The sequence below is a fragment of the Gossypium raimondii genome, chromosome 11 (genome assembly GCF_025698545.1).
Source record: "Gossypium raimondii isolate GPD5lz chromosome 11, ASM2569854v1, whole genome shotgun sequence".
NCBI classification, from domain to species: Eukaryota; Viridiplantae; Streptophyta; class Magnoliopsida; order Malvales; family Malvaceae; genus Gossypium; species Gossypium raimondii.
In genome coordinates this window covers 61,577,416-61,605,177 of record NC_068575.1, presented here as the reverse complement: position 1 = coordinate 61,605,177, position 27,762 = coordinate 61,577,416, and the positions used below count along the sequence as shown (strand labels likewise).

At 32.8% G+C, this 27,762-nt stretch overlaps 3 protein-coding genes across 5 annotated transcripts; all 3 read right to left on the bottom strand.

Annotated features, from left to right (window-relative positions):
* Positions 1 to 1,541: 1,541 nt before the first annotated feature.
* On the bottom strand, positions 1,542 to 9,235 carry LOC105801902 (DNA-directed RNA polymerase IV subunit 1). Its single transcript, XM_052622989.1, has 18 exons — positions 9,140 to 9,235; positions 8,669 to 8,789; positions 8,437 to 8,561; positions 8,270 to 8,323; positions 7,959 to 8,186; positions 7,595 to 7,750; positions 7,361 to 7,456; positions 5,317 to 7,269; positions 4,523 to 4,692; positions 4,366 to 4,432; positions 4,166 to 4,282; positions 3,738 to 3,891; positions 3,382 to 3,641; positions 3,121 to 3,294; positions 2,891 to 3,028; positions 2,526 to 2,782; positions 2,061 to 2,172; positions 1,542 to 1,964 (listed from the first exon to the last, which is right to left on the bottom strand). The coding sequence occupies exons 1-18, from the start codon at positions 9,233 to 9,235 to the stop codon at positions 1,794 to 1,796; spliced, it is 4,449 nt and encodes a 1,482-aa protein (XP_052478949.1). The 3' UTR covers positions 1,542 to 1,793.
* Positions 9,236 to 15,796: 6,561 nt separating this feature from the next.
* Positions 15,797 to 19,108, bottom strand: LOC105801904 (uncharacterized). 3 transcript variants are annotated; one of them, XM_012633254.2, is made up of 10 exons: positions 19,051 to 19,108; positions 18,793 to 18,929; positions 18,569 to 18,699; positions 18,424 to 18,490; positions 17,568 to 17,620; positions 16,904 to 16,958; positions 16,752 to 16,826; positions 16,508 to 16,625; positions 16,302 to 16,348; positions 15,797 to 16,220 (listed from the first exon to the last, which is right to left on the bottom strand). In XM_012633254.2, the coding sequence occupies exons 1-10, from the start codon at positions 19,061 to 19,063 to the stop codon at positions 16,113 to 16,115; spliced, it is 804 nt and encodes a 267-aa protein (XP_012488708.1). In that variant the 5' UTR covers positions 19,064 to 19,108; the 3' UTR covers positions 15,797 to 16,112. The 3 variants fall into 3 exon arrangements, with proteins under 3 accessions (XP_012488708.1, XP_012488710.1, XP_012488709.1); XM_012633256.2 differs by having other exon boundaries at positions 19,056 to 19,105; XM_012633255.2 differs by having other exon boundaries at positions 19,020 to 19,103.
* Positions 19,109 to 20,334: 1,226 nt separating this feature from the next.
* Positions 20,335 to 26,897, bottom strand: LOC105801906 (protein HAPLESS 2). The gene is made up of 18 exons (XM_052624452.1): positions 26,659 to 26,897; positions 26,431 to 26,574; positions 26,193 to 26,281; positions 25,945 to 25,984; positions 25,635 to 25,692; positions 25,473 to 25,533; positions 25,080 to 25,158; positions 24,673 to 24,807; positions 23,879 to 24,073; positions 23,567 to 23,647; positions 23,380 to 23,480; positions 22,486 to 22,603; positions 22,300 to 22,332; positions 22,111 to 22,204; positions 21,903 to 21,991; positions 21,181 to 21,296; positions 20,960 to 21,060; positions 20,335 to 20,872 (listed from the first exon to the last, which is right to left on the bottom strand). Exons 1-18 carry the CDS (start codon positions 26,839 to 26,841, stop codon positions 20,448 to 20,450), a joined length of 2,142 nt encoding a protein of 713 aa, XP_052480412.1. The 5' UTR covers positions 26,842 to 26,897; the 3' UTR covers positions 20,335 to 20,447.
* Positions 26,898 to 27,762: the final 865 nt, after the last annotated feature.

Below are 27,762 nucleotides of genomic sequence, written 5' to 3'. Positions count from 1 at the left end.
ATTTATATATTTTTATAATTAACTTAAAATAAAGAATATTTTTATTATTTTTCTGAATAATAAAATGAGTGATTTGGGTTAATTTGTATGAACTGAGTTCAAACTTAAATTCTTTTAAAAATTAGATCTCGACTCAATCTAATTCAACTCATGAATACATTTAATTGTAACATTATAGATACTTAAAATAGAAAATAAGCCATGCATCTTATATTAATCATATAATATTAAAGGGTAATCCTATAAACGGGTTGAGATTTTGCCACATCTCCTATTTAATTTTTAAAATACAATTTAATAACATATTACAAAATCTTAATCTCATTTATAGGGTTAAAAAGTCCCACCACCGTGTACCAAATAATTATCCATATTAAAGAGTAAATATTCAGTACATAGACGATGAAAAGTTTTAATACTACTCTGTACTCTTTGCATATTTAAAATTTACTCTTTTTATTATTTCAAAAAATTAATCCTTACTCTTCAAATTTAAAAATATAAGTTCAATTGTTAATCCCATTCGTATGTGACATTAATTACTAGATCAATTTTTTATTTTAAAATATCACACCAATAAATTTAATAAAAAATAATCCTTAGATTTTGTAATATGAAAAATAAAAGACCAAATTTTAATTTATATAAAACTTAAAACATATTATATGTTATGCATTCACTTCATTTTCAACTAGCAACTAATAATGGTTTTTTTTTCTTTGATGAAATTGTGAAAATTTTTCTTTTCTTAAAAATAAAACAATGCGAAATGAAAAATATTTCAAAATGAACTCGTGTGATTTGATCTAAACTTTGATAATCAAGAATTATTCACCTACAAAACCCGTCCGGTTCAAGTTTCCGGGGGTAAATGTAGATCTTTATTTGGATAGCTCTCTTTGGACATAATATGTACGTGTGCGGTGTAGCCAGAACCTGTTCACTCATAAAACCTACTTTGATTCAAAGTTTTAGAGGAGCAAGTGATATGTCTTTATTTGAGCAACTCCTTATGACGTAATGAGTGTTAGAGATGTTTATAAGCCAAACCTAAACATAATATTAACACAATTTATACTTATCTAAAGCTGACTCAACTCGAAATATAGGCTTAAAATCACAAACTTAAAAAAGCAAGTCAAGCTGGGCCAAGATTGGGCCACGAATTTTCAAGTCCGAGTTTGGCTCATATTTTAAACGAGTTTAATTTTTTTACCCAATCTCATTTTTTGAATCGAATATTTTTGCTCAAACCATCTCGTATTATGGGCTAGTCTTTAAATTTTAGTAAATAATTCAACCCATGAATAGGTCTAATACGTGCATGTGTGGTATGTATATATCACTAAGCTCAAAAAAAGGAGAATCATCAGTGAAGAGAACAATGATATAATAGCTGAAACAACAATGTTACTTGTATTTGTCACAAGTATATCAAGAAATACAAATCGAAAAAAGGGTTCGGAGCTTCACGTTGCTGCTTCGACTAGATCTTTTCTGCTTAAATTTGAAGAAAAAAAAACAAGCAAGTTCCAGTAGAAGGAGCAAAAAGAAGCTGAGGATGACCCTATTTCAACAACAAAAGAATACAAACAATGTGATATTTGAACAACATTGCCTGTGCTGTGAGGCTAAGATCCGGATTTGATCTTTCAAGTAAAAACCCGAATTTTATCAAACTGTTCAATGTAGAAAGTTTTTGTATGTCATTGCTGTAGTTCTTAATGGCAATCATTTTGTATGAATGGGTGTCTTTTCTGTATATTACAAGCACATGTGCTTGTGGAGCCGGTTTACAGATTACCGGATTGTGACCATTTTGACTTGTAGAATTGGACCTTATCGGGGGCGATGACCTCAAGAGCCCCGATAACGCATTTATGATACGAGAAATCTACGATTGCCCCATCGGTCCTTGCCAAAAGAAAGCAGCGAGAATTTTTATGTTCAGGGTGATACCCTACCTGCAAAAAATAGGGGAACGAAGATCAAGAAACCATCGTATCTGTGCGTATGTACATGTATAATAGATGTTAAAACTCCAATATATTTGAACATACCTTTATTTCTTGAGCTCCAGATCCGACCTTCTCATCTCTTCGCGGATGAAAGTACAATGCCATCATTGCGGAATTCCAGTCAGCTCCGCTTAACCGGTGGCCAATAGGAGACCTACAGTCAGCAAAAGTATAAACTTAGAAGAAGTAAATAACTTCAAGTCTGAGAAATTAAGAATACGAAACATGTCTAGTCATTTTATCTGAATTGATGTTGAGAATCAAAACACTCAAGACGAGAAATCAGGAGATATCATAAGCTATCCACCATTCTAAGACATACAAAGCAGTGCAACAAGCTCAAGATAAAGGGTCAACTTGGCATATATTCGGAATTTAGCAAAGACATATTGAAACCGATTATAATATAACATCACCAAAAACCTGGAACTATATGGCAATCAGAGAACGGAAAAGCACGACCAAACTGAACAGAGAAGGTAAACAACAAATTGGAGGAAAGCTTACTTGTGCAATATATCCTTTAAAGTTCGCGAAAGCCTCTGAATGTCATTTAACGTCAGAAATTCTCTCAATATTTTTGTTTCAATATTTTTCAGCCGTTCAAAGGCAGAATCACCAAGTGCATCCATAAGTTCAGAGACATATTTCTCGGACTTGATGTTACAAGCTTGGGGTACTTCAAACTCTACATCTTGGTTCTGAGAACCAACAATATTTCCAAGAAGATTATACACATCAACCGGTTCGGTGATCATTTCATCCTGAAATTAACAATGGCATGAACACAATTAGCTAGTTATTTCTAAAATGCATCATTCATGAAAATAACTTTGACAGTACATTATGTTGCAAGACATGCATAAATATACCTTCATAGAGTACAGTATATCAAACTGTGCACCGGTCCCGATGCAAGGAACTCTTCCCCATGACAATGCATCAATGGTCCCCTGAAGATTATCCGAAACTCCTTTCTTTGCAGCTTTGACAAAGGAAGCACTGGGATTCTGCCACAAATTAGATAAGGCTAAGTTGACTTTAAAAACGACATTTACTTGGCTTAAATTAAGAGCATCAAATTAGATATAATGATACTAACTGAAAAGCATGCTTGCATAAAAGGAGATGAGACAAATGCATGTTCTTGTCGTAGTCTCAAGCCTTTTGAGTTTAAGCCAACAAACTCCCCGGTAACAGACAGACAATCGGCGACAAGATGCAAATGCTCATTTAGTATAGTCTTGCCGGTATCTGATATAGCGCTCTTCAAATTCTGCATTTAAAATAGCATGAAGCAAGTTAATTTAATGCTGTTAACCGGTAGAAATATGTGGAGTAATAACAATGACGTAATACTTACATTGAGAAAAAATTTCCATCCAGAATCTATGCCATATGCCGAGCAAAACTGATTAATATCATCTGGATGACTACGTGTCCAGTCGATCAAATCCATTATTGGAAGGCAATCATTCATAAGCATGCCCCAGAGTTTTGTTTTACCAAAACCACCTGTTACAGCTACCCTCAAGTAAAGTTCACCAGGAGAAGTTTTATGAGATTTTGAGACTTTGAATCGATCATTCCATAAAATTTGCACCTTCTTGATCTCCGGGAATCCTAAAGAGAATTTTATAGATTCAACACCAAAAGAAGACGAACGAGATTTCGAATACTAGTAAATTTGGACAAAAACGGAGAACTAGAATTACAAACCTTTTACAACTGCTTCCAGAAGGGAAGGTAACACTATGGCTAGAATCACATCCAATTCTATATGAGACCTTTTGGAAGGCTCAACAATCGTGACGGTGATACAAAACATATCATCTTTATTTGGCATATCAGTATGAGAACAAGACCTGCCATTCAATCAAGCAAGTCAAGAAGCAAAAATAAAGTTCTGCGAAATAAATCAATAATGCTAGCGGACATGTTTTATCTCCAGAGCTGGCAATTTCACTGTTTTGTTTAACAACCCAAGCAACTTCCCACGGATATAAGGATAAGTTGGCCTAACTTAAATGGACAGATATTTTGATATTCATTGAACTATGTAAAAGATGAATTACATTGTATTAATAGTGTCAGTGAGTAGTTCTTGCAACAATGGGACATGCTAAAGAAAAGGGGGGAACTTACTTGCTTGTAACTTGGATGTCAGGCAAATTGATTTTCCATAATTTTTTGGCATTGGCGTAGTGCATCTGAAGAGAACCAATAATAGAATGCACTGAAAGGCGCCTCCTTTTCATGATCTCCTGTAAAGTACAGGATTTTATGGGGGAAACTTGAAAGCCGAAGATTTATCATCATTAAAAATACCATTTACCTATCACATTACCTTGCACACATGAAAATGGCAAACCCAAGGGTTGAAACAGTTTTCAGTTGACTTCTGCGGGGAGTAGCTATACCACAGGACACAATTAAATCTCGAGTAATAATAAGAAAAGCATAAAACGAGAAAGGACGAGATTATAAAAGAAATAAAAACTCACGTTATTAAGACAGTAGATACAATATCCGAAAAGATCAACTTCTCCAAATAATTCTTGATTTCTAAAGCTGCATACTCGAAACAATGTCTCCCCTTTCCAAGTTTATCCGATAAAAATAGCGTCATAGTCTGGTCTGAATTCCTTCTTCTAGAACCACATTCAAGGACCCTCTGAGCAAGTTAATCAGATTAATTTGTTAGCATTCTAACATGTGCAACCATTTTTATATCAACCAACTAAATTCGGGATTCACACCATCTCGCCATCAGAAGCGAATTTAGAGTGGGAAAATTTTTTTAGTCTCCTAATAAATGATAGAATTAAAAGTTACTATATGGTAAACTTGCACTTTGGCCCCCCAAAATAAAAAGATTTCTATATAGTCCTTTCAAAAGTGATGAAATCATAAGTGAATACAAGATAAAATTACACTTTAGCCTCACAAAAAATTTATAATTCAATTCGCCCCCCCCCCCCCCACAAAAAAAAAAAAGAGCTTCTGGATTTGCCCCTGCTCACCATCCCATCAGGGCTAAAACTTTGGTGGACTGGGTTGTGGTGGCACATATAACATAAAAAGAACATGGACATTGAGAAGCAAAATGCATGGAATTTGACCATAAGCACATTCGAACCATTTGCTTTTAGTTCAGAATAGTGTCAAGTTGTTCCATGGTTCTTAGGAACTATATTAGATAGGTTTCAGCACAGTACTAATTTGTATCCTTAAATTTTTCTTTAGATGAGAGACCATGGTTCTTAGCAACTATATTAAAGAGAAAGAGAGAGTGCACCTTCAGGTTTAGCAATGGTGAAGTTTCAAGTAGACTAATCGGTTGATCCAAAGCACTATATGCAGCCTCAGAAATGGCACAGGCAGACAATGAACCAACAGGTTGGCCACCTGTTCCATCAGGTAGGATACTGCCCTGACTTTGTATTTCATTAGCAAAACTAGTTGCAGTAGATGTACCCTTATCACTACCATAGCTGAACTGAACAACCTGACCTCCATATGCATTCCTCACAGTTCCGTCATATGATGCGCATAGATCACGCAAGAAGAACATAAGCCTTCGTGACAGTGTCCCAGGAAGGTCAGCATGGTCGCTGAAAGAACTGTCTCGACTAGTAACGGAATGCACAAAACATTCTAGTGGATTCAGGCCTGTCATAAAAGAACTTTCGATCACAGCATATGGGATGAAATTCTTTGCAGATTCAACACTGTCATCACCGCTCTGGGTTAAGCCCTGAGATTTTAGATCATTCCATTCAGAACATGAGAGTTTAGGAGGAAACCTGAATGATAAAGGTACAACTGAACGTTGCAGTCCAAGACACATGCTATGCTGCACTAGCTTCAGCAAGTTACCCTTGCTCCCTGCTTTGAACATGGTCAATAATGAATTGTCTTTATTTGCATATTTGTATGATAAATTCTGGATATCTCGAAAAACTTGCTTAAAAGAATCAACAGAAGCTTGATTAACTGCAGCTGATCTTTGCTTCTCATAACACATCCGCTCAAAATCAAAACCCACAAAACCATCAATTTCTTCATTATTTCCAGCAAGGAAATCACAGAAGGAATCAACCATTAACTGCTTAAAGTTGCAAGTCAGCTCTGTTTCTTGGAGACCATAGAAGATTTCATCCATCATGTTCTTTCGTGAATTTGAATCAGGAGTTAGGTATAGGTCCAAGAGTGAAACGCTCATACCCCTCATTGATAACCACTCACAAAGAACTTCCTGAGCACCATGCAAAAAATCAAGGACCTTTCCTCGACAATTTTTAATGAGACTTTCAAAAAGGTTGCCATCAGCATCTCGGAACCAAGAAGATCCCTCAGATGAAGTTATAAGCTCCCCATTACGGATAACAAGATCACTTGGAGAAAAACCATAATCCAATTCGGGAGGAAAGAGCATGCTGAATAACTGCTTTCCAGTCCAAACAGGATTACTCAATAAAGGAGCTTTGATGATTGCTGGCGACGGTGAACGATTGGGACAGAACATTTCAAGCTGTTGCATTTCGTACAAGTTCAAGAGAACCCCATCACCATTGACCAAATAAGCAGCTGATAAACTATCATGACTCAGTGAAAGTAGATTTCGACCACTTTGGCCATTAATTAGCTGCCTATTCAAAGAAACAAGCTCGCTGAGCTCAACCCTTGTGTTGATGGACTGAGGAACATAACCATGAAGGCAATCACCGTCAAAATCTCCACGAAAAGGGGAACAAATAAGGGGGTTTATCGAAACAGAGGAACTCACAGGTAGAACTTTGACAGATAGGGCAATGAAAGAGTGCTGATGTATAGAAGGAGGTCTGTTTATAAGCACGATATCCCCATTATTTAGGGGCCTATAGATGATGTCCCCCAGTCGGATCTTTTCATTATGATGAATTCTAACTAATGTACCTTCTCTCCTAATACAAATCTCACCCTTCTCAAGAATACGCAAATTACAGCAAGCTTTCAATCTTTCCTCGTTCCACTTGTTCAGTTGCTCAGCAATTTGCAACCTCTCTGCAACAGGACATGGTATACCAATTTCCGATAGTTTAAGACTTGGATTTCCGGTAAGAACCATGCGGAAGCAATGGTCATTTCGCTTTCCAAGAAGAACGTTTTTCATGTATCTTAAACCAGACATGTTAGAAACAGGATCTTTATTCCTTGTCAGGGCAAGGATAAGTTCATTATCTTCATTTGATGGCTTCTCCTGGAACAGCTGCACAATGAATGTAACCACAGAGATGGAGCATAAGATTCCACAAAAGTTGAACCAAATACAAAAAAGAAAACAAGGCACTGTAACTTGCCTTTGAAATTTTTAGGCATTCCAATACATGGGAACTCAGTTCATTAGCTACTCCTCGGAAATCAACCAGTCTCTTGTAAAGCCTAGTTCTCTCATCCTACAACAAAATCATTAACCAGAAAAATAAGTAAAACTGAAAAGAAAACAGATATAATACACATAATCATATAAACCATCCACATTAACCAAGGTCGTTTAGCATGTAAAACAGAATGTTCGAAGTAAAGATGCTTACAAAGATCAAGCGCTGTGAATTAGAAGATCTATGAGTGATTTCCGTCACTCGATGACTATTGGGTGTCACAGGAAAGCAATTGAGGAAAATAGAGTCCACATTCTGAATGAACTTTTTAATGAACTCTGGATCAACATCCTTCAGTAAATAATGAACCTGAAAACCATCAAGCAATATGCACCCATCAATGTGGTTAAAAAAAAGGGATTGTTAACATGAAGGGGCGGGCAACACCAACACCACAATGTAGTCAAACAAAAGAAGCACCATAAATGTTCAAGGTTGGCAAATACCAATGCCAACAACGCGATATAGATAACAAAAGAAGCACCGTAAAACAGTGAATTGGAAAAGAAAATGCTACCTGTGCATGTGATAGGACCCTTCGACGTGGTTTCATCAAACCATCTTCTTCTTCTTGTTGATCTTTTGGAATAAAATCCCAATAATCAGCAGGTAAGGCTTGCCTTCCTCTCTTTCGGACCATCATTAAAGAGTCTTCACTTACCTCTACCACAATTGTGCTTTTTTTGGAAAGCTCTTTAGAGGATATCTTGAATGTCATTGGTGGATACCAGTCAATTGAGTTCCCCTGTCGACCAGAAATAATTAGTAAAAAAAATAAAAGATAAAAGAAAAAAAGGATTAAGAGCACAAGAAGCCAGACAAACTTACAACACAATATTTACACCCCTTGCGTTGACGTAGTTTGGATGCCGACTTATCTCCCTGGTACATGCATGACAATGAAAAACATCAACACTAATAAACAAGCCCGTATGGACACTATGATATTACATGACAATATGATGATCTGTTTAAGAAGGTGTGAGGTATGCAACCTTTATCAATAGATCTTTGCGAATTGATTTACATCCAAGGCAAATCTTATTTAATATCTGCACAACTTCTGATAGATAATATGGATTGATTATTGGGTACGGAAATTTAATAACCCCAAAATGACCTAGGAAGACGAATGGAAACAAACCTGTGAGTTTTCAATAGCTATATAATGAAACAAAACTTAAAACAGACATGGATATCATTTAAAGTTTTAAATTTGCCATTCACCTTCACAATGTCCCAAATCTCTGGCGTCACAGGTGGTGCAATGATTCCTCAAATTTGGGAACCCCAGCTTAGGGTCAGACACCTGACTTGATGCAACAATTTCCATGACTGACATCTTCTCCTGTCAGAGAATCCGAACAGAACAATGACGTCCCAAGTTGTTAAGAGGAAGGGAAATACTAACAATAATTTAAGGAAAGTGCTACATGATTGTTAAGTTGCCATGTCTGAAACAATCTTAAAAACCGAAAAAAGTAAGAAACAGTGACTAGCAAATATAAAAATCATAGCTGAATAAGAATATAAATTCAATTCAAATATTTTCACAAAAAAATCAGACTCGCCTTCCTTAAAGTTTATCGTACAGCAGGTGTGGATTGGTTCTATTAAATCACTCAACTCAATCTTTTTATTATCAATTCCAACATAGAGGTAAACAAATAAATAAAAACAGCAATGAAGTATACTTACATTATCTTCATCACCCGATACATTAAACTTTATGCCAGTCATAGTGGCAGCTAGCACTTCTTGCTCTTCAGACAAGTCCGTTTCAATGGAGGTCATCGGCTTTGACTTCATGGGATCAATCAAACAACCGATATGGGATTCCCCAAAGCCTTAAACTGAAGATTAATATAAACTACAAAGAGAAAAACATGATGATTAAACACTTGAATTACAATAATTAGGGTTTTAAAACATAATGGCCATTTCAAAGACATAATAAAGGTAAAATAGCGGGCACTACAACATGCACCAGAAAGGGATAACGTGATCGATTACCAAACCAAAATCGGTAAGAGATATCAAGCTCATAGAATGTTAAATTCATCCGCTAAAACATAATAAATACGGAAAATGCCTGGAGGATAATCTCAGTAAACTTTACTAGAATGCATTAAGTAAACACGACAAGCAATAAATGGATTCAAATAAACCAAGTACTAGTGCCAAGCCGAAAAGCATGCATTATGTCATAAAACTCCATATACCTCTATGCATTTAATAGCTATGTTTCCCATCCTAGTCTTGTTTACTTAACAAATACGGCGATCAAAGCCTGATATATTGGAATAAGCATAGAATAAGAATCTAAACCGCTAGTTATAGCCGTTGTAACGACCGACAATTAAATAAGTCTACCGATCAAATTTTCAACAAGCATCTTACTCACATATCAATCGGTCATACCGAAAATGCATGATCTACTGCCATAACCACTTATAAACCTCAACACGATACATAATCTAAGTTCTTAATTAGGCCAATCAACACTAATTGCCAACACATAATCTATAAGTCCTATTCTAGCCTTGTTTACTCAAAATATATGACGAACAAAGCCTGATATGTTGGAATAAGCATAGAATAAGAATCTAAACTGATAGTTATAGCCGTTGTAACGGCCGACAATTAAATAAGTCCACTGATCAAATTTTCAACAAGCATCTTACTCACATATCGATTGATCATAAGAAAAATGCATGATCTACTGCCGTAACCACTTATAGACCTTGACACGATACATAATCTAGGTTTTTAATTAGGCCAATCAACACTAATTGCCAACACATATCTGAGTTCTTCATTAGTCCAAACAACACTGATTGCCAACAGAATGATAACAGCATCACTGAATAAAAGCAAAACATTGAACAGTATGTACATGTATATATATAAACACCACACAACTAAGAAATGAAACATCATTGTCACTCATTTTTTAATCAGTAATTAAAAGAGAAAAAGAAAAAGAATCCCCTGCTTTAATTAGTTCAAAAGCTTATAACTACTACTGATTTAATGATCAGGTCCATTGATGAACATGAGAGTTCCAAGCACATTGTTTCAAAGCAAACAGTTTTATATCATAAACAAGAAAAAAAAAAAAAAACTTTAACCGAAACCGCCATGAGAAACAAGATACCACCTAATCAACTAAAAGAGACCCAGTAATCATAAGTCTAGGGGCAAAACAAATATAATATCAAAACAATCAACCAAAGACAAAAACCCAAATTCAGAATAGACATAAAAAAGCAAGAGAAGTAAACATTGATCACCAATCCAAACAAATAAACATCCAAAAAAGCCATTGAGAATTTAAAAAAAAAAAACATCCATTCACTTTTGGTTAACAAAGAAGCAATGTACTTAAAACGATACTCTTTGATGCTCTCTCAATGAGTAGATAAAACAACAGCTAGAAAAACCAAAAAAAAAAAAAAAAAGCAAAGAGCTCTTAAGGTTTTAAGATTTTAAGAATAGGACCGTTAATAAGAGACTTCCTCACAGTGAAACAAGCATACTGAAGAGAGCAAAAACAAAACTGTAAAATAAAAAAATGAAAATGAAAATGTAAAGATCAAAATAACATAGAAACCGGACTTGTTCTTAACAGAGAGAAAAAGGGCGCCGCTGGATTATATCAAGGATAAAAGATATATTAGATAAAACAAGTTATCGAGTTCAAGCACTTGAGGATCAATGTCCAAGAGTTCAAACAAATAAATAGCTCCTTTTTTCTTTTAATGGAAATTTATTATTTGTGGATTTTTATTTATTTATTTTACATTGTAATTAGGTGAAATTACAGATAACAACAGGTGAGAAATATTAAATTTACTAAAGATATATGAAAATACTGGGTTATTATTGTAATTTCATTAAACTGCTTATTTGGATTTCCTAGGTGTACGTTTTTTGGTAATATATGGTATGTTAGGGCCACCTTTGGTAAGTTTAAATCAATACTATCGGTTTCAATAGTTGTAAAAATTTTAAGTGAAGCTTTAGTTGAAATGATAATTAATTCGGTATTTTGGTGTTGAAAGTTCTTTTCTACTCTTAAATTCAAATTATTTTTATAAATTTTATATAAAAAAATAAAAAAATAATATTTGTTCCGAATAATTAATAACACCAACTGAATAAGGGGATTTAGCTATTGAATCTATTCAAGATAAATTTCAAAGCTAACTGAATAGGGATTTAGCAATAAGAATTATTAAATTATGTTGAAGACAATTGAAGGTAGTTATCTAATATGTTTTGAGGGAGCTATTACGATTGCACGTGCTCATGCCGGATTAATGAAGCAATTTCCTATTGATCCACATGCTTTTAAGGATATACCTTTAGTGGTAGCGGATCAATTACGAAGAAAGAATTCTTCCTCTAACTTGGTGTACTATGGTTAATGTGTAATTGTAATTATTTTATACATAAAAAAAAAACACCAACTCAATAAATTTGTTTAAGAATTGAGTTATTCTTTTAAGCTCGAAGATTATCTGAAATTTAGAAAGATTTAGACGAAGTTATCATATCCAAAAAAAAATAGGCATTAGTAGAAAAAAGAAGATAATATTTAGACAAAATTATCATATCCAAACAAAAAAAACTCGAACTTCAACATTCAAAATTTGAGCTTTATTCATCTCGAAGATATAAAGTTCTCTCGCTTTTCTTGTTTAAAAACCCAGTCCTATCATTAACATTGTTAGTATTTTCTACCAAAATCATCAACTTGACATATCGATTAGAATACCCTCATATGATGTATATAATTGATAAAAATAAACATATTAAATTAATAAAATTTTATTAAAATTACCAACAAAGATAATGATTAGGCTATGTATAATTTTTAAATTGATAGGGTAAGAGGATTGAGTTTTTACTTTTAAAGAATAGGATTAAATCTCAAATTTTGGAGAAGTATAGGGACTAATAGCAACTTTAACCCTTTTATATTTATTTTATATAGTATGTAGAGCTGTTTTATTCCTCCCAAAAGAGAGAGAAAAAAGGCTTCAATGATATGTTTTGGCATGGAGTTATTACACTTTTCTGCTTGGTTTTCATCACAAGTATTATAAAAATATAAATTAATTACTTAAATAATATGATATTAAAATTATTTATCGGTATAATATGAGATCAACCGTACAGAATCAGATTGACACCAAATTGTCATTGACATTGGCGATTTATGATTCTCGAGGTGAATTTTGGCCCCAAATTGTTAGTATTCCAAAAAAATGTTTTGGTAAATAAATTGGGAACCATATTATTTAATAAATAATTTTTATTTCATAACATTTAGAAAAAAACAAACGCTAAGCCTAGCTCTCAAGATTAATGAGTTGATAGTTGATCTCGAATATAAATTTATATTATATGCAAAAATCATAATTTTTAAAAATATTAAGTTTGTTTATGTTAAATGGTTAAAAAATTGTTTATATTTAAATAAAAATAAATATATATAATTGGAATATTAAATAAAAAATTAGGCGGGCAACGTTGAGCAATCATTTATAAATATGGACAAATCTGCACAAAATTTGAAACATATTGAGGTCCTTATACTAGAAGTTGAATTACATTTTACCCTTTCAACTTAAATAATAGATAAACTCGCCTTCGCATGTTAGATAAAAAAGCAAGTTAGTCGTTCTGTTAAAAATTTTATCCATTTCTACGGTTAAAAATTGATTCCTATATGTCAAAATGAGGTATATGTGGCACTTCACGTGTTACTACCTAGTTATTCTATAAGTCACGTCAGTTTTTAACAATACAAATGGATGAAATTAAAAAAAAAAAAGAGTTTCCTTGGTATTTTGACTGATATTGATATCATGCATAAGCTATGTTGGAACTCAACTCCACCATGAACACACCTAATATAGATAGTAGTGTACTTGGTTACACACTAGTTCTCGTTGGTGTGCATCATTCCAATAATAAACCAATACACCAAGTTTTTTTCCTCACTGATTAAAATTTTAGTTTATACTAGTTACATTGGTCTGTCCTGTCCAATTTTAGTCACCTCAATCGAAATATTATGCACTAATTGAAGCATGAATAGTATTAAAAATATAAAATTTTTAACTTTTTACTGTTATGATAATGAAAAATAAAATCGTTTATTGGATTATTATGCCTTAAATTGATGCATAAATATTTTAAATTTTAAATTTATCTAATATAACTCATTTGATATTTGTAAAATATTTATATAGTAATAATTTTTAAAAATGTTGATAAATTCGAGATGAAACTGAAATAGATTGGTATTTATATGCATCAATTCTAATAAAAATTATGTGTCTATAGATGGTATATTATTTTTTTAAGACAAAAAAAACTACCATTCTTTAAATGCTCATTGTTTTATAAAAATATTTTATCAACCAAATTAGTACGGAATTAATTTATGATATCTCTATAAATAGTGTAAACTATTAAAATAATCAATTTTTTTTGTCTTGTGTTATATGTTAGTTACTTATGTTTGAAATGTTATGTTTTAGTCACTTATGTTATCATGTTGTAACATTTTAGTCACTGAGCAGTTAATTACCGTTAACGGTGTAACAGTAAACTGACGTGGTACGTTAAATCATTATTTCAAACGAAAATTTTAGGTTAAATTCTACAATTGGTCCTTATATTTTTTCATTTTGAGCAATTTAAACTTTTTTCTTTTATGTTCTTTTAACTTTATTTTTTCCATTCTCTTCTGCTTCTCCCTCTGTTTTTCCTCCCTCTTCATTTTTTTAATGTAGTTTTTCTATGTTTTCCATTTATTAAAACTAGTCCACAAGCTCGCCTCACTCAAAAAAATTAAATTATTCAAAAAAATAAAAGTATAGGGACTAGTTTTAAGAAATAGAAAATATAAAAAACTACATTAAAATAAATGGAGAAGACAAGAAAAGCAGAGGAGAAGAAGAAAAAATGAAAATGAAGAAAAAATTAAAAGAACATAAAACAAAAAATTAAATTGTTCAAAACGAAAAATATAGGATTAATTGTATAAATTAACCTAAAATTTTTGTTTAAAATGAAGATTTAATGTGCCACGTCAACTTCACTGTTACACGTTAACAGTAATTAACGGCTTAGTAATTAAAATATTACAACACGATAACGTAAGTAATTAAAATATAATATTTCAAATATAAATATTAAAATATAATCTAAAATAAACAAAAATAACTATTTTTATAATTTATCTCATAAATAACATAATATAAATTCTAAAAACAGATACTAACAAAATCCAAATGAAAGTACATGTACAACAACAATGGACCAACGTGGCAGACAAGCGGCGGAGAAAAGGACAACGAAAATTTTTTCGACGCCCGAAGCCGTACTTCTTCTTACTACCTCGACTTTTTGTCGCTAGAGATATTTTTATTCGACACCTACTAATTTTCTCCGACAACTTTATTAGCTTTTAACATATAAAATTAGTACTTATTTTTAATGTGTGTTTTTGTTTGAAAATAAATAAGCATATTCCACTTGGTAAAAAAAAATCCCATATATTAAATATTATTTTAAAATATATAAATTACTTGAATTAAACTCCAAAGGTATTACTTGAGCAATTTTTTATTTAATATCAAAAGATAACAAAAATTGAATTAATTGAAATTTAAAATATATATATCATTTATATCTATTTTACTATTCATAAAATTAATTATTTCAAAATTCATAATTATATTTCAATAATTAATTTAAATTTTTGTATTTCGAATGTTATATTAGTATACTTTCTCTTTTCATATTGTTAGAATTATGTTTAAATATTTCATATTCATATTTTTTATCGTATTAGTAGAGGTGGTGTTTTATTGGAGTCTCAAAAGTTTAAGAAATTTTCGTTTAGTCCTTAAAACTTTAATTTTGACTCTTCAATTTTTTATTTAATCTTTAAAATTTTTAAAAGATAAAAGTTAGCCCCTCAAAAATTTTATTATGCCCCAGCATTTTAAAAATGTTAATCTTATCATCTTAAATTGAATTTTGAACTTAATGATGGGACTAGCAAGACCCAGATCCCTTAAAATGAAACTTTTTCATTTAAACCTTTTAAAATTTCTAAAATTTTAAATTAATAAAATTACACTTTGATTCCTTAAAAGTGATAAAATTTTAATTTAGTCCTTTAAAATTATAAAGATATAAGTTATTACTATCCTAAAATTACAATTTAATTTCGACCTAAAAATTTTTTCTGACTTCACCCTGATTACATGTCATCACATGAAATTCTTTAAAAATTAAAAATTATCATTTTAATATTAAAATCAATGTCAATGACAAAATTGAGAAGTTTCAGAACTAATGTAGAATATTTAGTACAAATATAGGTGGCTAACAATACCAAGTTTGGGTTGAGCCTCCAAACTATAAAATTCAATCCCGTTGTAAATAATAATCCAATCAAATAAAATCTATAGCTTATAACAAAATCTCAAAACAGTGAGATCAAAAAATATCATTTTTTCCCACTCACTGAATGATAGCACAATGCCAGTCAAAACCCTAAATCTCATCTCCACACCAACTATAAAGGGCATTTCTTAACCATCCAAGATGAAGGACCATAAAAAACCCTATGGAATCATTAACTTCATAGCTCACTGTTGTTATTGGGTCGACGATAAGGCATAAATCTATGATCCTTAGCAGCATTCTTCCTTCTCCTTTTCTCGATGAAGGATTCGAGTTTTCCGGATGCCTGATAATATATCATTAATTAGTCGAAAGTTACTCAAATAGGGAATATTTTTTAAAATTACAAGATATGTGAAATGTATACCTTGAGCTTTTTATACTTCTCGATGAGCCTTTGCTTCCGAATTTCAGCTGCAAAGAAATTATCTGAGTTAGCACGATGCAACATTATGTAAAAGGTTAAAAACTAATGTAATAACAGTTGCTTGTTATAGTCCTCGTCTGGTTCCAAAAGCACAAAACAGGAAGAAAGCTATAGTAAGTGAGAAAGAGAGGGACTCGCGACATTACATTTCTTAAGATAGTAAGGGCGCTTTCCGTGCTTTGCTGCGTCTTTTTCTTTCTTCTTGTGTGCAGACAGAATCACTGCATCGGTATTCTTTGCCGACTCAAACTTTAATTGCTTGTCCTGATATGTGATACAATGTCAGAAAAAAGTTGGTAGCGAGGTGCTTCGATATATCCGACAAAAGACCACAGTTTAAAAACAAGAGGCAGACTATAGTAATTTCTTTTGAAGAACATATATACTTACAATCCAAGAAATATGGTTCTTTAGTTCACTAACGACTTTCGGGTCTCTAGCTTTTTTAAGTTGTTTCTGCACCTCCTGTCATATCCGGGAAATACATCGTTGAAAAACAACAGTATAAACACACAAAAAAAAGGTCAAATGGATGAGAATACCTCTCTTTCAGCTGGTAGGTTGTTCTCAAACAGAAAATTATATCTTTTTCTGAATCTGAAAAATGAAAATCAGCTGCGGACTAAGGAAAGCGAAGATGTAAAAAATAGACATAATCCTGTAAGGTAAGAAGTCAACCATCGGCTTTGACAAGACTTTGACCATCAAATGCTATATCAATCAAGAGGTTGAGAAATAACATCCAGATCATTACTTAAAAAATCAAATTAGGCCCCTCCGTGATGAAATTATGGAAAGTTCAAAACTAACATGAACAAATGTATCAAAGCATAGCTCCATAGACTGGTAAAAGATAACCTAGTTTTCTTAATATTTTCTCGTATTTCTTCCACTATTCTGGATATGACATTAATCATTAAGTCCCAATAACATTTTTGCGGCGGATTTTGTACACTAACATATGAAGCTCAACAGAACAATCAAAAAGTTTTCCTTGAAGATCAAGTAATAGATTACTACTGACTAATACATGAAAAACTTGGCATCCCAGTCGTCTGTTAAAGATACGCACAGGTAGAGTAGACTTAAACTAACTTCACGTAGGAAAATAAAAGTTTTAATGGATCCAAAATAGAGAACAGCACATGCAAAGCAATAAATGACAACAATGAAAATAATTGAATGAGACAGAGAGAAGAGACTAACCCCTCGACGTCGAGATTACCGCATAAAGATTCAAAACGGGGGTCTCGTACCACCTGAACATAAAGAAGCAAACGGATTTAATTCACCTCTTATCGTTCTTTATTCTTTTCTAGTGTTGAAAACATGAACCAGCAAGTGATACTCTCTCCCAAAAAAACAGGATCCCAAGTGTTGTGATTTTCCATTAGAATCAATGCTACAATAACTTGGATGCCGCAATAGTAAATTGTCAAAAATAAAATTTTGTAAAGGACAGTTAACTAAAAATGGTCTAAACTACTAGAGATGTGACATTTACAAAATAAACCATATGTGCAGACCATTTTTTTACATTATTTGTCAATTTAATCAAAATCTAGAACTTTAGGGCAGGATCATGATTGCCACTTACAAGCAAACCAAATTAGCATCAATAATAAACATAAAGCTGTGAACTTTAAAAAAAAACCCATGACCACAAATCAGAATATCAAATTCAATAGTTTATGTGCTCTAGTTTATGTGCTCGGCCACTCGGGCAACTGAGACACAATTAAGACATTCAAAAGCTCTCCAACCCAACACATAATTCCATTAGAGCAGAAGTTAGATGCTTAAAAACCAAAAGAACATAAATTGAACAAGTAACACTACAATTATAGGACTTAATGTTCAATTAATAACATGTTATTCTAATTCCATTAAAAAGAACAAAAAAAGGACAAAATTTCAAGAAACATAATTTAAGAGTAATTGTTCAGCTAATAACATGTTATTCTAAATTCCATTAAAAACAAAAGCCAAATTTTAAACTTCAAAAAGGAAAAAAAAAGGGGGGGGGGGGGAGGGGGCATAATTTTAAAAGAACATAATTTACCTTTTTAGGAGCTTGAATAACCTGTCTAAATGACCTCACTGGCTTCTTGCTACTAAGCTCCATTGGCCTACAAATAAATAAAAATTAAAAGAAGCCCTAAAAGAAAGCAAAAGAAAGAACCCTTCTCAAACTGTAAATAAGATACCTATTCTTGTTAGCGCGACGACGCTTGGTCTCTGTTTGGGGTTTGCGAGAGATTGAATCAGTACCATCGGCTCGTGCTTTTTGTAGCTCTCCGAATGTAACTTCTGCTAATTCACGCTCTATCTCTTCCTCCTACAATAATCCCAGAAGCACAAAAGAAACCCAATCACTATTCAATTGACAATTGAAGGAAGTAGAATTCAAGCTATAATGAAATATACCCACTTCATCAGAATCAATGGTGTCATCGGATTTCTCTTCTTCGGATGAAGATTCGATCTCTTCTTCTTCTTCACTTTCCTCGAAGTGGGTTTGGCTCGAAGTTGTAATTGAGTTAAAAGGTTTCTTCATTTTTCCTGAATCTGAGAGAGCAAAAAAGTTCAAATTCAAAAACCCAATACAGAGAGCTAAGTAGGGAGCGAAACGAAGAAGCAATAATAAAAAGAGCGAACTTAATGATGAAGAAGGAGGTGCCGTCCGAACCTAACCTAACCATGGCCTCTTAATGGGCTGATCGGGTTTCGATATGATTTTTTGGGTCAAATTCTTTCTTCTTTTTTTTTTTTGGGAGGGGGGGGGGTCAAATAAATTATGAAATTCTTTAATTAGTCTTTTCTTTTCTGGTTTTTTTTTTTTGAGAATTTAATGAGTCTTTTCTTAGAATAAACCTCTCCGCGATTATTTTCAAATTCTTTTTTTTATCAAAATTAGGTTTAGTGTCTCATCTTAATATTCAAAACAATAAAATATTAAACCGTTTAGGCAGTCACCAGTTCCTACAAGCTCCACATGAGGTAATCGACTGCTACAGGATGATGGCAATAGCATTGGTTCTAGTAGGAAAGTTTTGATTTAAACTGCTGTAGTTTCTATTCCTATTTAAAAAAACAATAAAATATTAAAATTACTTTGATGTTAACTTTTATATTCATTATACATTACAAGTGGAGGCATAATTTAAAAAAAATATATTTTATCGTGTTGACATTTAGTTGGTAGTATATCAAATAAAATAATAATTATTTGTATTTTATAATTAAATTTAAATAAAAATATTTTTATTAATTAAATTGTATTAAGCTAAACAAATCCAATCGAACTTGAGTAAGGAATAACTCTTTTCCCAAATCATGATATTACTCGATGGATCCCAATTCCCACATGAAAATTTAATATTTACAGTTCCATTTTATGTCCCTACCATACCTTTTATTTATATGAATTTTTACAATTGTTGGAAGCATTTTATATTAATTATAAAAGAGTTACGAAACACAATTTTATGATATACTAATACTTTTATTAGAAAGAGTTTGAATTAAAAGTGTTAAGTATATTGTTAATGGATAAATATAAATTAAGCAATTGATGTAATTCATTCAAGATCGAGAATCATATATAAAAATGAGGGCCGAAAGGATTTCTGAATTGGGTGAAAAGAGTTTTCTCTCTTCTCTTCATTTTCCCTTTTATTATTTTATATTGAGAATGATTATTCTTAATTAAGTTGTAAGAAAAGGCTTATATAATTTCTCAAGTTTCATGGGATAAGTATGTGGGGTGTATAAAGGTCACATGTAGATCATGTATAGCCCATATTATTCTCAATTAAGTCATAGGAAAAGGCTTATATAATCTCTCAAATTTCATGGGAGAAATATATGAGGTATATAAAAGTCATGTCTAGTCCACATGTTTGTAGTCATGGTTTGCGAAGGTAGAATTTCTGCGAGGTTATTCTCGAAGTTGAAGCAAGGTCTCCACACGTGGTCAAACATACAATGTATATTCAAGTTTAAGTGCAAGTTAAAAAGGTTAAAAAAGAAGCCACTCAAGTAGGTATTCAACAATTAACTTCATACTGCTGTCTACTACTCTGTCTATCTCAGCTTCAATGGTCTTTCTATGGACTCTATTGCTCTTCTATGCTTGTGGTGCCCAACATCATCATGTTTCCTCCTATCCAACTGAACTTCTACAATGCTAGAACTCTTAACATGCCTATGTTTGTGCTTGTGCTTGTCCTTGTGAACATGATGCAGATAATGATAATAATCACAGTCCCTTTCAGAATGCATGTGCCGGCGGCGATCATGGTGAATGCCGTTTCGATTATATCGAGCATCATGTTTGTGGTACTTGCTCCTGGTATGCTTTTTGGCATGAAAGTGGGAGTGGCGGTTATTGATACCATGTCTATGGATATCACTAGATCCGTAATCATCGAGCCCGAAATGATCTTCGAACCAATCATAAAGAGGATCGAACAAGCCTTTCTGATGTAAAAGCCATAGCAACACAAGCACTGCAATTCAAAAACACAACTGTAATATAACAAAGCATATTATTTGCGTTATCCATAACTTGTTTCTTGATAAGAACGAAGGTTTACCGGTGGGAAATATAGCTAAAAGTAAACCGAAAAGTACTACCCAACTCATACAGATATACTGTATGTGGCAGCTGAAGTCGAAAAAGCCCGAGCATTTCCCTCTACACAACAAAAGGAAACAAATATAACATTGAATCAATAGCATCATAAGTAAATAAACTTTAAAGGTTACAATAAACTTTAGAATATATGGAAATGTGTAATCTAATTGTCAAAATGACCTGCAAGTTTCTCCAGTGATGAAGTCCACCAAACTTTCCCACAGGTTTTTCCAAATTTTTTTAAGAGACTCAAAGAAACCATTCACGCCAGTCTTTGGTGGTTGAAAAGGAGTAATCTGAAGCAAATTCACAGTTTTAAGGGATTTACTAATTTTACACATCAAGATCACCGAGTGATATTTTGTTCACAGCAGTAAATAGCGTTTACGGTTGACATAGACAACGCACATAATTAATTTAAAGTTCTCCTCAATTGTTAATAACTATGTACAAGTGTTGGATACGGATAATTATCTAACATGTACGTATTCAATTTTTTTCCTAAACTTTTCTATGTATTTGAACTTTGAAGGGTAAACTTTGGAGGACTATATTGCCATTTGTGGTCCAAAAATGTGTCACACACGTACTTCAAGAAAATTAAATAGTTGGTGCAACATAGTTTTAGACTATGTTACTCGGACTCGGGTGTAGGTATCGCATATGGTTATGGTTAGTTTTTCTAAGTTTTTCATGTATTTGAATGATCCTTGGAGATCATATCCTCATATCTTTGTGTCGAACACAAGTGGCAGAAACAGGTACTTCATAAAAAATAAAGAAACCGAGCAACATAGGTTTTAGAACTTTATATTCATACCCCTTTGATACTTAACAAACATTTGAGCCAGGTTTCTATCTCAATGAGGTGACTATATAAGCATATCATACACTTATCATACCTGTGATCCATTTTCAAAAACAGTAGCTGTAGTACTAAACTGGCACTCTGCTCTGTCAACTTCACTAAATTCAGAGTCCTTCAATATAGCTGTGCGTTCAGAATATCAAGGAAAAGCGTGTTGAGAGAGTGTCGATATCAGTGATTTTAAAATTTGGGTATATAAAAATTTATCCAAGATAGTTTAAGGACCTCCTTTTAATTCTTACCAGAACAAACATATCTTGCAGCCTGATCAGTTGTTGGATAGACTTTAAAAGATCGAGCTGAAATTTCTTTTGGCTTCATAATGAAGAATTGCTCCTGCAGAAATATTCAATGTTGATGATATTATTTGATGAACCATGATTAAGAACAACCTATGCCCACCATGTCTAAAAAGAGTTGAGAGAAAATACCTCCATATGGGCAACACCTTTTGAGCAGTCGAACTGCACAAGGAAAAAGTGTTGAAACTAGAGCAAACTTGTTGCAACAAAAGTTTATATAAAACAATTTAACAATTTCAACATATTTGTTTAAATAGAAACTCATATTTATGCCTTTAAGGAAGATAATGAGAAAAAAATTAGTCTCTTGAGTACCGTTAAGCTATATGATGCTTCTACTTCACCGGTATTCTTAGCAGTAATTGTGGCAACCCCAAACTGAGTGAGGGCTTCAAATGTTGGAACTGTTACACTCATGATTTTTCCAGGACTCCTGCGGGAAGATGAAAATATATGTGATTTTGACATCAACAAAGAAAAAAAACATTGAAGATGAGGGATTGCTGAGATATGAAACCGAAAGACATCACTAACCATAAATAACATTAAAATGTTTTGAGTGATAGTATAAGAAAGAAGTAATAACCTAGAACTCAAGCATACAGAAGCAGAAAGGTCTATGTATTGCGTGTATGAACATATGTCAACACATACATTATGGTCCTTAATACTTTGACCTAGATGATAAGTAAACCAATGGTCTACTTAATTAATGAAGGACCACCATGTGAGTAGCAGAATTTTTTGAACCAAAAATTCAATCCACCTAAACATCAGGTCACTTTTTCAGTCTTATATCAAAGTAATTTCTTATAAGAAAGGAAAAAGAATTGTAAGGCAGCAGTTACGGCCTATGGGTGTGATTGGATGAACTACTAGGCACAAGTTTTACAGATCAATGAAAGATTGAAGCAGCAGTCAATGTTCTACAAGGGAATGGTAAGTTTCACTTCATCTAAAAACTCGGAAATGAACCTTCTCAGTCCCATGGCCACATTGTAGAAACAATATTTGTTCACTGATTCAGGCAACTATTGAGCAAAAATCAAGTTCAGTACTTCAGAAAATAAATTGGTCTAAACTGCTCGTATAATCAAGTTGAACATTGCAAATCCATGCTCCTGATGAATCATTTGCCACAAATAGTAAGAATGCGTTCAAGTGATCTAAATCTCTGTGTTAGCTATCAATTGTAGCAGGATTACTTACCTTTGGAAAACAAAATCTATGTCATCAGCCCTCAGTTCTATCAGGAGGTTTGTGTTAAGAACTTCTGTCACTCCAATAGAGAATGAATGAGACCCTGCATCCTGCAGCCAAATGGGAACCATAAATTAGCCCACCTAAATTATGGAGAAACTTGCACAGAAGGAATGTACAATTGTGGAATCTTAACTGGATGCTCATTTATCCTTTCATATTTCCCTTGCACGCCATACAATGGAACTTGCCCCCTCTTAATTCGGTTTTGATCAGCCTGTTAGCAGTAAGGCAGTGTCTTCTCAGTAACAATGATAGAATAAATTCAGAGCACCAAAAAGGTTAATTCATGTATGTAGCAACAAATACAGAACTAACAAAATTTACAATTTAGAGTAGGATTCAACTACAAAACAGCAGAAAATCATAACTATGCCAATGCTAAACCTTGCACCAAATTAGTTAGAGAAATTAGAAAAAGAATTACTGTTTAGCTTTATATACTAACTTCCCAGAAATTCCACAACTGATTATGCAAGCAACTCCAAAATGGCGATGAACAGAAGTTTGGCTGACCATTGAAAGCATCATAACTGACACCAATTTTGTTGCATTCAACACCATCTAAGGTAAACCTCACTCTCTCAAGCAGCATCCACATAGAAAGATTCCTTCCCAAATCATTGGGTTGACCTGGACTACCCTGTCAATGAAGGAAAAAAAAGAGTTTCGGAAATTCAAAATAACTGAATTTGCACGAAAATAGCAATAAACAAATGAAGATGATATGCAGCAAAATATTCTGGAAGAACATATTCAAATTACATTGCCATGCATATTGTAGCCAATCTCCCATACTAAAAAGAATTAAGAACAAACTGGCTGCTAGTTGGAGTAGTTCTCTTTCTCAACAGGAACTCATTACTATATACAGCAACAGTATTTCAAGCATGTACCTTCTAACAAAAACATATCAATAAGAAGACAAAACAGGGAAAACCAAGCAATGCCTAAAAAAGGTTCTGAGTTTCAATTCAAGCTCCATCACCAAATTTAATAATTGCTGGTTATTTACATGTTTTAAATCAGAATAATTGTTCAATGGTCATATTTTTGCAGAATTTTCAGTGAAAATCACATATGATCCCAACATGGTAAGTACGAAAATAGACCAAACAACCTGATAACATTAATTCATCTTGTGAAATGTCAAGGGAAAAGCCATCTCACAGTAATTGAAAAGATGACTAAAATATATCTGTTAGCAGGATAGTCATGACAGTATCCTCTAAGCAAGCTGACCTGCCTTGGAATGACCAGGTAGAAGTCCTCGAATGTAGGGATACTTGTATATCCAACAAAATCTCCAATAAGATTGACCTTTAGAAAATTGTCCTTGGATGTTGCTGTTCTGTTTTCAGGCCCTACAATAACTTCCTGCAAACATAAATAATTTGTTTGAAAGGTAAGTTATTATTACTAAATTTTAAATCCGTTTTCAATTCAAGTTATATATCGATTGTATCAAATCCTAACATCATTACTTGAAGCTACCAACAGATATCCAACCAACACAAATATGCATTTGTTCAGAACTTGTCACTATCCTGGTAATAAGTTTATACCTGATCGATAAAATATGACATATTACAAAAGTGAAAAGAAGTCCTTCAGTAAGCATCTGAAAAATCATATGCAGCACTACATACCGAAACTTTATTTCCTGTTTTCATCTCAATTCTAACGCTGAACCCAATTGACTGCTGTCCAATACCAAAAACATGGAACCTACGTACATAAAACAATTATTACTAGTTATAAATCAAGCTGAAAAAGATAGAAGTTGCTGCTTTATCATGGATCACCTATCTAAGTAGATATCAATTTCGATTATTTTTCTCTAATTTACTCTTATTTGGAATTTCTTTTATGAAAAAGGATACTGTAATGAAATTAGGTAAAAGATAAAAACCAAGTTTGAAAACGACTTATTACCAAAGTTTTTCATTGACTACCAACGAGGAATACGTTGGCCCAGCGAGACAAATAACAACTCAAAAAGACGATGTACGTAACCAATAGAACGTAAGTGAAGACCATACCAGTCACCTGGGAATCGGAGACAGTGAGCAGTATTGGCCTTTCCTTTTATCAATTTGTCAACTACCCAAATGTAAACACAGAGGCAACAACAATCAAATTCCAGAAAACTCAGCATCCAAATGAAAATTTTGACAGTGCTGGAAAGCACACAGAGCACTCACAGATATTTCCACAAGATGAAGGTGCCCGCCTTCGGGGCCCGCAAGGACAGCAAATAGGCTAAACAAGGGCAGAAGATCCAAGACAAATAAATAGTCAAAAAGGAATCACAAAGTAAATTTTACACTGTATTTCAAGAGATATAAAAGCTAGCAACAGAAATCTATTATAAATACCATGTCAAAGACAATAAACTAACTAGGCAGTTTGTAATAACAACATGAACAACAAAGCAACAATACTAAGCAACAGTTAAGTTCAACATAATATGAAATTTCTTTCAAAATTATATTAATAAGTTGAAAATGCAACTCGAGTATGCTCAATGATGTGGCCGTCCTCATCGCGCAACCTACAAAATAGATCCTAGAAACCAGTCAATCACTTCATTTAGTATGTTCAAGCATCAATTTTAACATACATACATACATACATACATACATACATACATACATACATACATACATACATACATACATACATACATACATACATACATACATACATACACAGACACGCACACTAAACATCAGAAAATTAAATCGAAAACAGTTGCTTGCCTCTCACATATCTTGACAACATTAGCACCAGCATCAGGCTGACATTTGCGTGTCTTAACAAAAAACTCTTGAGGCTTGAAAGGAACATCCTGAAAAAGCAAAACGTTCGATAAAACAAGCAATTTCGAAAACGAGAGATTCTTTCCTTACGATATCCGCGATTTTTCTTTCAATTTCCCTCAAATTTTCAAAAAAAATTGAAAGGTGCAATTTTCCTTTTTCTCATTAAGAAACGTACTCGAATATATGTTAATTGGTAGAGCGCGTAGGCAGAGGATTTGTTGACCGTTATTACCGGCGGAACTCGTAACGTTTGCATGTTATTCGTTGAATTCTCCTCCACCTCCACTATTTCCGCCACTACGAACGCCTCGCCGCCACTCTAAAAAAGAATAAAACATTCAGAAGAAAAAGGAAAAAAAATATACTAAATAACGACGATAAGAACAAAAACAATTTCACTTACTGAACCGCTGGGAACGGCCATGTTGATGACGATCTTGGTGGTGCAATTCAGTTCGTCGTTGGAATCCGTTCTTTTCTCGCACTTTTCAAGCTTCGATTTCGAAAGGATCTCGACTGAAATAACCATATTTTGAAGGAAGAGAAGTCTGATCATGTAGATGAGAAATCGCGCCAATCGTCCCATTTTCAGCAATATTTTCTTCTTCTTCTTTTCTTCGTTTGGATTTGGAGAATTTTGAAATGCGGTTATGGAGGGCTTTAGAGGGAGTTCAAAGAAAAAAAAATTAACCGACGTATTGTACAAACGACGTCGTTGTTTACCAATCGGCCCAGATCAACCTAATTATGGGCATCTTTAAAATATCAATATTATATCAATCAACTAAATTATTAATATAAATATCAATTTAAACATTAAATGTCAGTATAAATTTGATGTGAAATATATTAAAAACACGTGGATTGTGTACCTAGTACACAAACAATTTAGATATGGCATATTAAAAATAGGTAGTGACAATAATTGTTTTGAGGTTATTGTTTCTTAAAAATCGACTATGAACAGTTTATGCAGTAGATATATACGTGTTTATAATTTAATTATGTGTTCTAAACACGCTACATATTAGATTTAATATACTATTTAATACTTAATTTAATTGTTAGACCGATGAAAATATCTATTTGATACAATATTCATATTTAAAAGACCAAATTGAGGGTAATACCAATTTAGTTAAATTTTATAATGTATGGATTCAATTTAATTTTATGTTAAAAACCTAAAAAGATCATTTTTTTAAAATATGGATAATCACCGTAACATTTTATTATCTTATAAAATATGGGGACTTTTTCTTACGAAATCATGGATATCTTTTTTCCATTTTAGGAATTCCGAAGAATCGTGTTAACTATTAACGATTTTACCTTGGACGGTTAAAAGTTTTGGTTGGATCTTTACCTCAATTACAAGAAAAAAATTGTCATCCGAAAATATACATTTTAAGAAAGGGTAAATTACAACCAAGGTTACTAAACTATTAGTAAATTTACGTTTTAGTCACTTAATTTCAAAAAGTTACAAAATGATCTTTGATCTATT

Bases quoted from the DNA above. Each gene is read 5' to 3' on its own strand.
- LOC105801902 (XM_052622989.1), bottom strand. From the start codon at position 9,235: ATGACCTCCATTGAAACGGACTTGTCTGAAGAGCAAGAAGTGCTAGCT. The intron at 4,693-5,316 runs GTGCACTCTCTC...TAACTTGCTCAG, and splicing joins CACCATTGCTAAACCTGAAG to AGGGTCCTTGAATGTGGTTC. The intron at 2,173-2,525 runs GTAAGCTTTCCT...TGCTGACTGTAG, and splicing joins TTAAAGGATATATTGCACAA to GTCTCCTATTGGCCACCGGT.
- LOC105801904 (XM_012633254.2), bottom strand. The intron at 17,621-18,423 runs GTAAATTATGTT...CTTTATGTTCAG, and splicing joins TTATTCAAGCTCCTAAAAAG to GTGGTACGAGACCCCCGTTT. The intron at 16,221-16,301 runs GTATACATTTCA...ATATATTATCAG, and splicing joins AGAAGTATAAAAAGCTCAAG to GCATCCGGAAAACTCGAATC.
- LOC105801906 (XM_052624452.1), bottom strand. From the start codon at position 26,841: ATGGGACGATTGGCGCGATTTCTCATCTACATGATCAGACTTCTCTTC. The intron at 24,808-25,079 runs GTATGTAGTGCT...TTATGTTTGCAG, and splicing joins AAACAGGAAATAAAGTTTCG to GAAGTTATTGTAGGGCCTGA. The intron at 21,061-21,180 runs GTCATTTTGACA...TTTGTTGTGTAG, and splicing joins ATCACTGGAGAAACTTGCAG to AGGGAAATGCTCGGGCTTTT.